The sequence below is a fragment of the Clinocottus analis genome, unplaced genomic scaffold (assembly GCF_023055335.1).
Source record: "Clinocottus analis isolate CAN_PGR_092001 unplaced genomic scaffold, fCliAna1.0.p SCAF_21, whole genome shotgun sequence".
Taxonomy (NCBI): Eukaryota; Metazoa; Chordata; class Actinopteri; order Perciformes; family Cottidae; genus Clinocottus; species Clinocottus analis.
The window spans coordinates 3673474-3683376 of record NW_027175943.1 but is presented as its reverse complement, the minus strand read 5'-3'; the positions used below and the strand labels follow the sequence as shown (position 1 = coordinate 3683376).

The window sequence follows — 9903 nt, the reverse complement described above, 5'->3', positions numbered from 1 at the left end:
GTTGCGCTCCTTTAACAGCAGCAGCCACACTGAGCGGTACATAGTACGACTGTTGGTCCTGCTGTGCTCTGCGTGTTGGTCCTTTTTGTGTGTTGTTGTTGTTGTTGTTTTTAGGAAAGAGTTTACCGTTAAAGGTCTGCTCCGAGTCGGGAGAGAAGGGCCGAAGGCGAGACACAACACACCGCCGGAGAAGAAAGAGAGCGAACAAGAGCGAGAAAGAGAGAGAAAGCGAGAGCAACCACCCATCTCCTCCTCCTCCTCCTTCATCCCTCCTCCCCCCCCACCCCTTCCTCCATATCCCTCCCACTCACTCCTCACACACCGACTCGCTCAGGTCCACGGCGCCACCTCTGGTGAGCCGCCGCATCTTGCTGAAGTCGTGGTCGGTCCTCAGGTAGGACAGCGAGGGGCCCCCCTCGCTGTGGCTGGCCAGGTCCTGGGGCTGGGCCTGAGGCGGCAGGGCCCTCATCTCGCCGCCGCTGCGCCAGTACAGGGTGTATTGCTGCGGGTCGGACACGCCGAAGGTGGCGGCGCACAGCGTCGCCAGGGCCTGGCTCGTCTCCCCGGCACTCCACTGCAACGTCCGCACGGCGCTCCGCTCCCCGTCCTGGAAGAGTATCCGAACGCACCTCTGGAGGGAGGGAGGAGAGGGAGGGAGGAGAGAGAGTGAATATATACTGTATTCATGCACAACAGAGGTCAAGAGGCTTATGGAGTGAGGGCAAAAGAGGGGGAGGAGAGAGAGCTGTGCGAACACACAGGATGATAATCCACTGTGATAAATGAGCTAAAATGATGCTCATAAAAGATATTCTCTCTGGAACAAAGCTGCTGCTTCCCACACACACACACACACACACACACACACACACACACACACACACACACACACAGCGGGTCCCAGAGCTTTATCTGAAAACCGTCTTTGGGAAATTGCTCTTTTTTTTTTCCTCCCTGTTTGTTGCACGCTACAGCTTCATTGACAAACTCCCAATATTAATCCAACGAGAGCGTGTCCACGTCCAAAACTGGCCAAATATAATCCAATAAACCCGCTCTATCTCGGCGCTCGGGGGAAGTTTTTCCCTCGGCACTTTCATCCAAACTTTCTTCGCCATTTTCCAAAAGAGCAGAAAGCGATCAAACACAACAACAGCCGCTCTTCAAACACTTAACCAGCGACCTAACCTGAGCCATTATATAATGCCAGCTTCAGCCACCTACAGACCGCCCTCACACCTCTCTTTAAAACACACACAGAGAAAACATACTCAACGTAACGCTTTCACCAAACATCCAAGCTTGAGAAACCAGAGAGAATCCTCTTCACACACACACACACAAACACACACAACAACACACAGCTACCCCTCTGCCCACCTCCTCCCCATCAAACACACACACACACACGCGGGCGCACAAGTGGCCAAATATGCTCTAAAAAGACCAAAAACACACACACACACACACACCGGTAAGCACAATCAACAGGTCTGCCATCGTCAAAACTTACAGAGTCACTGAGCTCCTCGCTGTCCGTGTGCATATTGTGTTTGCCTGCTTCGATGGGTAGATGCAGCTCAATAAATTTCATGTTATCTGACCGCCCACTTCTTCATAGCACTTGGCTCACTGATCCCGCCTGTGTCAGTGGAAAAACTGGCTGCCGGGTGGGTTAGATCGGCTATTTGAAGCCAGGAGCGGCACCACGTGACGAGACAGAAACGTTGTGGATGACAATGCCCTTTTTTTTTTTTTTCCCTTCGTGGCATCTGGTGGACCGCTTCACCAATCTGGGGCTCCCCGGGGACAGCGACAAAGGGAGAGTGTAAAAGTCGGTGTATTAGTGCGTGCCGCCGCCGCCGTAAGCCCGGGCGGTCCCAGATCAGCGGATTACCTCTAAAAATGTCTAAAGACTAATCCCTGAAAATGAATTTGAAACGTGTTTTGCACGCAGAGGGGAAAAAAGGAAATCCAGGTGTGCTGCTTGTGCTGTTTTCTGACGGATGAACGACTTGTTCCACTGACAATCCCCCCCCCCCACCCCCTATGCACCACCTCTGGGAAATTTGAGTGCTGCCCTCGACTTCCCGAGCAGCAAAACATGCAGCGGCAGTAATGCCTGAGATCAAGTTTGAATCAAACATGGGGCGGCGGTGCCCACCTGTCACTGTCCCAGCTGTAGGATAATCTGATGTTCCTCACCATCAGTGTAATAATGTAAAGTCTGACCTCTTCGGGAAGAGGAGGAAGGAGGGGGGGGGGGGGGGTATCGCCTTGTTTGTGTTGCCGTTTGAGTCTTTTGTGCCGTTCAATGAAACAAGAAAAGGGGAAAGAGTTTCTCAATGACTTTTAGTCTGTTTGTTCTTCCAGCTCCAGAGGATGGAGTTCAGAAGCACCGGGAGTTAAGAAAGTCAATAGTAAATCACAAAAATAGTTGTGTTATTTTCGATAACCACGATCCTAACATAAAAAAGTTAAACATTTTTAAATGGAATTGTCATTCATTGGAGAATATCCCATCGAAGTGTTTCACTGCATAATGAGCAGGAGTTGCTACACTCTGCACATCAATCAGCTTCACACAGCTTGTGTGACAGCTCTGAAGTAGATGGTGTGCAAACCCACACGTGCTGTAACACTACAAGTGATTCTAGTGTTCTGCTACTACAATAAAAATAAAAACAACATCTGGCCCTGCACCGACCTGGCTCTGCTGGTTCTCCTTTTGTCTCTGGGCCTCTCGGCTGCGTCTGGAGCTCCACTCCTGCAGCGCCTCCTGGGCCTCCGGGGTCAGGCAGCCTAAGACCGGCTGCTCCCGGTCCAGGCTCTGGATCAGACACAGGCTGGCATACACACTGGTCAGGTAGTACCCACCTGGAGCCACACACACACACACACACACACACACACACACACACACACACACACACACACACACACACACACACACACACAAAGAGGTGGACAAGACTTAGCTTAGCTTTGCTATAAATAACAGCAAAATGGTCATCTATGATAGTATGATAGAAGTTTTTTAAGTTTTTCAATCTTAAGTTATATATATATATATATATATATATATATATATATATATATATATATATATATATAAAAGCTTAGGGTTTACCCTCTCCTCCGAGCCAGGAGGGCTCCAGCAGCTCCATCATGTACTCCACCTCTATCAGGATGTGAGGCCTGTTGCACTCCACGATCACGTAGGACAACGACGGCAGGAAGTCTTCCCAGCTCACTTCATGTCCTGGAAAGAACATAACAGGACAATAGAAGAGTAAGCTATCGTTAAAAAAAAATAATTACAATGTGGATTACATTATTTATACATCATAGTAATTCGTATAGACAGAAAATGAGAAGAAAAACTTCACTCATCTTTCATGTAGCCATATGTAGTTACCACCTATGTCAGCAAATGCCAGCTTCATATAAAACAAGTTACTGGGTACCAATTGAAATATTCAACTGCACAGACATGATGGTGCAGTCATTTGAGACGCAGACAGGTCGCGCTCCAGCTCACACGGATTCAGTAGGTCTGAAGTGTGGAGCTTTTAAAAGTGAAAAGACACTCGCCTTTGCAAAGATTGTTGACCTTCATTCCTTTTACAGGGAAGCTTTCAAGCAGCAAATACAGTATATTTGAAAACATGTAATATTTCCAGTTGACGACCTCTCTCTGAAAATGCAAGACCTTGAAATCAGAGTAGTTTTTTAGGACCGTTTGTTGTTAAAGTTACAGTAGAGTGTTCTCACCATGTAAGGACCCCATGGCCTTGTGCACGCACTTGCACACCTGCAGCAGCAGCAGCACCTTGTCGATGGGGGAGTGCGTCCTCTGCATCAGGACCAGCTTCTGCTTCACCCTCTCCACCTCGCGGCTGTCGGGGACGCCCGTCCGCACGCCGAGCCGCTCCATGGCGGCGTCCCCCTTCAGACGGATCATGTTTTGGGTGAGCCGCTGGCTGGTGCCGTCCTGATTGTGCGACGCCAACAGAGCTTTTTCGAGGTGGGACCTCAGGGGCCTGAGCACGCAGGAGAACATGGCCCGCTCCAGCGCCAGGTCTGAGGACAGAGGGTGCATTTGTTTTGACTGAAGCGGAGACATTTTTACTGTGAGGCTGCTTTTCTGCAGACAGAGTTGCTTGTGCATTTTTATGTATTTTGTCATTTGCAGGTGGAGAAACGTGTCTGCATATCTAGAGGCGTTGGCAAGAAGCCCAGAGAGGTGTGCTGTTATTGCTGTTGAATTATTAAGCTGAATGAAATGTCAGCAATGGACATGGAGGAGCACGAGTACCTTACAATACCATCTCAATATCAATATCATGGTATTGGAAATGTGGAACGTGTCAAATCACAAAAGCTACTTACTCTAAAGCCAGTTACACTAAAGCTAAAGCTACTTACTCAAAAGCCAGTTACACTAAAGCTAAAGCTAGTTACTCTAAAGCCAGTTACAGCTAGTTATACTAAAGCTAGTTACACTAAAGCTAAAGCTAGTTACTCTAAAGCTAGTTAATCTAATGCTACTTATTTTAAAGCTAGTTACTCTAAAGCTAGTAGGCTAACTTTAAAGATAGTTACTCTAAAGCTAGTAACTCTAAAGCTAGTTACTCTAAAGCCAGTTACTAAGCTACTTACTCTTAACTTTAGAGTTACTAGCTAGTTAGTTAGTAACTCTAAAGCTACTTAATCTAATGCTACTTATTTTAAAGCTAGTAACTCTAAAGCAGGTTACTCTAAAGCTAGTTACTCTAAAGCTAGTTACTTTAAAACTAGTAGGCTAACTTTAAAGCTAGTTACTCTAAAGCTAGTAACTCTAAAGCTAGTTACTCTAAAGCTAGTTACTTTAAAACTTAGGCTAACTTTAAAGCTAGTAACTCTAAAGCTAGTTACTCTAAAGCTAGTTATGTGAAATGGTTGTGTCAGTTTCTCAAGACAGGAATAAATCAAGTAAAAGTAAAACTCAACAGCAGAATATTTTCTGAGACCGACTTGACAAATGTAACCGAATATATTGCTGTGCTGCTGCATAGTATTGCATCAGATATTGTTCATATTTGTTGGAAACCTCTTCATATGTGGTTACTCGTCATCATATAGAGGCCCGAACATGTGCCGCTGGGCCCCTTTCTGTCCTGTTTATGTTTATTTGTCTTTGCATTTAAAAAGCTAACATACTGGATATACAGTCCCGTTATTTTGGGCCTGACAACAGTGAGGTGTAATACAAAAAGACTCTGGGATACGTTACACATGCATGCTCTCACACGTGAAAACACACACACACACACACAAACACACACACACAGTGATTCTCCTGCAGTCAGTGGGCAGTCCTGACTAAGTGGGTAACAATTCTCCAGTGCACACTGTTTTCCACTCATCATCAATATCCTCCTCTCCATCTCTCATGTTCCCCTCCTGTATGAGCCCCCCCACCCCACACATCTACCTTACTATATCATTCCCCCTTGTGATTAATCATTCACGCCCTCCGTGCTCTGTTTCTCTACCTCCATCTCTTCCCCTCCCTCATCTCTCTCTCTCTTTTACCAGCTCTCCAGAGTAACAGATTACATGTAATGTGATTACAGCCTCGTTGGTTACCGGCCAGCTTTGAGAAACAACAGATTTTTTCAGCTATTACTCATCGACCTGTAACTGATTACATTATGAAAGTATTCTACCTATTCCTATCCCTCCCTCCCTCCCACCCTGCCCTGAATCGTGCTGCTCTTCAAGTGAGCGTGGGACTGTGATATCTTTTTATGATAAACGAGGGGGAGAAAAAAAAAGAAAGAAAAAATGCAAATGCCTCCCACCGACGCAATGCGAGATAAATCAGAAACAGAGCGCAGGAAGGAAGGATGGGAGGAAGGAAGGAAGGAAGGCAGCGGCCGAGCGCTCTCCCCCTGAAGCCTCTGCACTGCCAGGCAACCATCCATCATCGCACATTCACGCACCTGCACACACACACACACACACACACACACACACAGCCGCACAGTCCAAAAAAGAAAAAACCTACGCACAGGACGGTGTCAAAAGATCTAACTCGAATCCTTCCAGTAGCACCCTGCGATGTCTCTACAACAACGAGAAGAATCACACTTTGAATGTGATGGATGTGAGAGCAGGCGCGTCGGCCAGGGCTTTCCTAATGCTGTTTTCTAAATACCAAAGACAATATGAGCGCTAGTGAATGAGGCTCTACCCTCCCCACGCAAACTACTTTGTGTTGACAGTGCCTTTCACTGGAGCCTGGGCAGCCCACCATTTATGAGAAAAGGCTGTCTGTTTCCATAGACCTGCGTCCTCTGGCATAGCGCTCCATTGAATCAGTGTTTTCTAATAGTACACTTTTTTTTTCTCACATTTCTCTGCCTCCTGCCGTCCCCTGCTGCACTCGCCGTCTCCTCGTTTCGATGTGACAAACCAATCACGCGAAACCAGAAATTTCACGAGGGTTGAGGAGATTGAACTCAAAATGTAATCCGCCACAATCGGCTCAAATCTAAATTTCGTCTCTTTAAATTGTGGAAAATAACTTCTATGAATATAGTTTTTTATAGCAAAGATTAATACATTGTAAGTCATGGCTGCAATAATGTTAAAAGCTGAGAAACACTCCCAGGTGTGATGTCCGGTGTCGTTCTGCTGGATCAGTATGAACCTTTCTCATGACAGGAAGTTGGATCAACCAATCAGATTGTTTGAGGCTGCGTCACAAGGCTTATGCTCTCTCTGGAGACAAAAAGCAAGTATTTGGAAGACATGTTTCATGCTGTAGTTTAAATATGATGCGTTTTAAATTGATGATTGTGTATCGACACATTCACCAGGTGTCTGTTTGGTCACCTTTCTCGTTCTCCGGCACCAGCGTCTCAATGGGAGGCTCCAGCTCTCCGCTGTCCAGCAGGCAGCACTTTGCCTGAGATAGAAAGAGGCGCAGACCCTGCAGGAGCTGCACGGAGGTCACGCGCGATGAGGAAGAGGAGGATGTGGAGGTGGAGGAAGCCAGGGATTTGAGCACCTCCCTCTGTGCCAGGATGAAGTCCTGAACCATGCCGCCGAAGATGGAGCGCCTGTCTCTGGACAGCTCCTCCACCAGTCGCGTCAGCCGCTTGTCCGGAGCGAAGAAGCAGACAAACGCCTCGCTCATGCGGTGCAGCCCGCCGCGGCCTCGAGAGCGCACGAGTGGCGGGCGCGGGTAGAAGTGAGCCTGGGCTTGGGCCATGCTCTCCGGATCCGAATCCGAGTCGTTGTCCTCGTCCATGCTGCTGAAGGAGCTGGTGCTGTCCAGCTCGGCCAGGGACGGAGCCGGGCGGCGCTCCAGGGCCAGGACGGCCACCTCGATGCCTCGGTCCTCCGCCCGGAGGACCTGCCGGGCCTGTGGAGCCACCTCCACCTTTGCAGATGTCTTGATCAGGACAGAACGGAGTCAATTGATTTAAAAATGAGGAGAAGAAGAAGAAGGCTTGTTTGATCTGAGTCATTTGCGGTTGTTAATATCCTGACGAAACATGAAACTTGTCTGAACATTCTGATACTCACAGTCCCACATAGGAGTGAAGGAATGGTCTGAGAGACAAATAAAGATATAGAGACGTATTACTTGTGGCACATGGACAGACGTCACGTCCTCTTCATCCGCAGAACCCGGGGACACGGCGGGGGTTCTCCTCAGGACCCCCGCCCCGGGGTGGACCTTCCTCTGCGGGTTACTGGCGGCCTTCTGCAGCCTCTCCGACCCGCCCGGCAGCTCCAGCGACGAGGGAGGCGAGTAGGAGCCGATGCCCTCCAGGGACAGGTTCATGGAGGACTCGGAGAGCCGGAGCCGCATGCTGCGCTTGAAGCGGTGGCGCTTATTGGAGGCGCTGTGGTTGACGATCTGCGGCTGCTGCAGGAAAAGGACAAGTTGATTCAGCGCTTCGGCTCCCCGTAGCCGCTGGCTTTTTGAACTGTTTATTTTTCAAAGGGGCGTTAAAGTGAAGTGCAAGCTGAACGGTTACATTAGCAGTCATATAGGAGGGTGAATTTAGATATCTATGGAGATTTTTGATTCTACGAACCAATGAGGAGTTTAAAATGAAGGTCTCAGAGAGCTCACGTAGCCATGCACCCTTCAATACTTACTATGCTGACCTCCAGCTGCAGGAAGAGAGGGTTTATGAAGCAGAGCTTGCCGGGTCGAGCCGGCGTCAGACGCCGGTCCTGGGCCACCGACGTCTGACGCTGGCCGCCGCCGCTGGATGCCACCTTGTCCACCGGTCCGTTTTGGATCTCCAAAGCCGTCGGTATGCTCCAGAACTCTAGTCCAGAGAGAAGCGGAGCGTTTTGATACCGAGGCTTTTCATCAGCTCCACGTTCAAATACGTGATCTTTTCTCATTTGTTTGCAGAAGTTGTGTTAAAATGTTACACGCAGACCCTTTATTTTCCTCCTTCAGGCTACTTAACTTGCTTGAGAAACAGGCATTTTCTCTTCTTTTTTTTTTTTTTACCAAAAAGCAATAAAATACGTGGCGTGTAATGTACGTTCATCCGATGAGAGAGCGATGCTTTTGCAGAACCGCGAGGAGAAAGAGCCTTTTGTCTTGGAGCTGCCGTCGGTGACACATGCTGTGTCTTACTGGTGTCATTTTCTGCCATCGCGAAGTCGCACCTCGTCCTCTGCCGCGGCGTAAGTACGTTACCGTGTTAAAATAGACGCAAGCTGGCAGTCGCCACTTTAGTCACTTATTCCTTTACATGTTTTTCATTATTTTTTGTGGCGTGCTCTCTTTTTCGGTAGTTGGTTGGTCGGTGGGTAACGTGAGCCAGCGGGCACGCCAGCATTAACAAGCTGCCGTGCCCGCAGTGACGATGCTGACATGCCAGCAGTATGTTTACTTCACCATCTCTGCTAATTAGCACTAAACACTGAGGCGGATGGGAGTGCCATAACTATTTGATCATGATGCACGTCTGCACTTTGGATGAGAGCTCTTCTCTGTACCTTGGCCCATGTGTGAGATGGCCTCCAGCTGCCTGTGCGTCGTGGCTTTAGCGATGGCCTCTGGGAGCTGCAGCGGGAAGGCCAACACATCTCTGCAGACGGGAGGAAATCAAATTACGCTAGGAGGACGTGTGTGACCGCCAGACACAGCTTAACTGATGACGAGTAACTACCTGAAATAATCATGACATTTATTAATGCTTTGTAAGGCGTAGATGGTGCTCACTTTTCACATATTTAACACAACATATTGAACTAACGACTTGTAACTACCTGAATTGAATTGCAGTATTAAAACACGTTTATAAAGCACAAATGTATGACTTAACTTTCAAATAGGGAATCCATCATCTTTAAAGTATGGAAACCCAATCATGAAACGCATAACAGTAAAGCTTACTAATCAAGACTAAAACATGCATAACTGTGTTTATGAATCGCATCTTAATGAGTGTTCATAAAGGAACAATGCTTTATGAATGAACTGAGTGTTCACTCATGCTTTACATGAAGCTAAATAGTGTGTAGTTGTTATTCTCTTCAGCCGGGTCCCAAAATGTTGTATAAAACCTTCCCAGAAGAGTGGCGATGTGCAACAATCCCATGTGGGCGTCCGCATACTTTTGGCCATGCAAAGCCCGCGATTAAGTATTAGTTAAGTATCTTCTGCAGTTAACTAAAGTGAGGACTCTTTATGCTTTACAACACATTTATAAATGAGATTAGGAGGCCAGCAGCGCCTCAAAGCTAACAGAAGCCCCCCCCCATCACACTTCCAGCCACGCTGGGCTTCAGGTGCAGTAATGCATCACCTGCTGATACAGTAGAAGGCCACCAGGCGACACAGGTCAGGGAAGGTGAGCGCGGAGCTCTCCAAGGCGA

The 9903-nt window shown here is 48.0% G+C and overlaps 1 protein-coding gene across 2 annotated transcripts in view; it reads right to left on the bottom strand.

Annotated features, from left to right (window-relative positions):
• Nucleotides 1-306: 306 nt before the first annotated feature.
• rin1b (Ras and Rab interactor 1b) overlaps nucleotides 307-9903 on the bottom strand; it is a 24196-nt gene continuing 14599 nt past the window's right edge. For both annotated transcript variants that reach the window (XM_068587722.1, XM_068587721.1), the window contains exons 4-12: nucleotides 9834-9903; nucleotides 9022-9113; nucleotides 8161-8336; nucleotides 7640-7924; nucleotides 6883-7444; nucleotides 3775-4083; nucleotides 3131-3262; nucleotides 2708-2877; nucleotides 307-631 (exon numbers count right to left, since the gene is read on the bottom strand). The exon at nucleotides 9834-9903 is cut by the window's right edge and continues 3 nt beyond it. In XM_068587722.1, coding sequence (XP_068443823.1) covers nucleotides 308-631; nucleotides 2708-2877; nucleotides 3131-3262; nucleotides 3775-4083; nucleotides 6883-7444; nucleotides 7640-7924; nucleotides 8161-8336; nucleotides 9022-9113; nucleotides 9834-9903 — 2120 coding nt within the window. In that variant the 3' untranslated portion in view covers nucleotide 307. The remainder of the gene's footprint in view (nucleotides 632-2707; nucleotides 2878-3130; nucleotides 3263-3774; nucleotides 4084-6882; nucleotides 7445-7639; nucleotides 7925-8160; nucleotides 8337-9021; nucleotides 9114-9833) is intronic.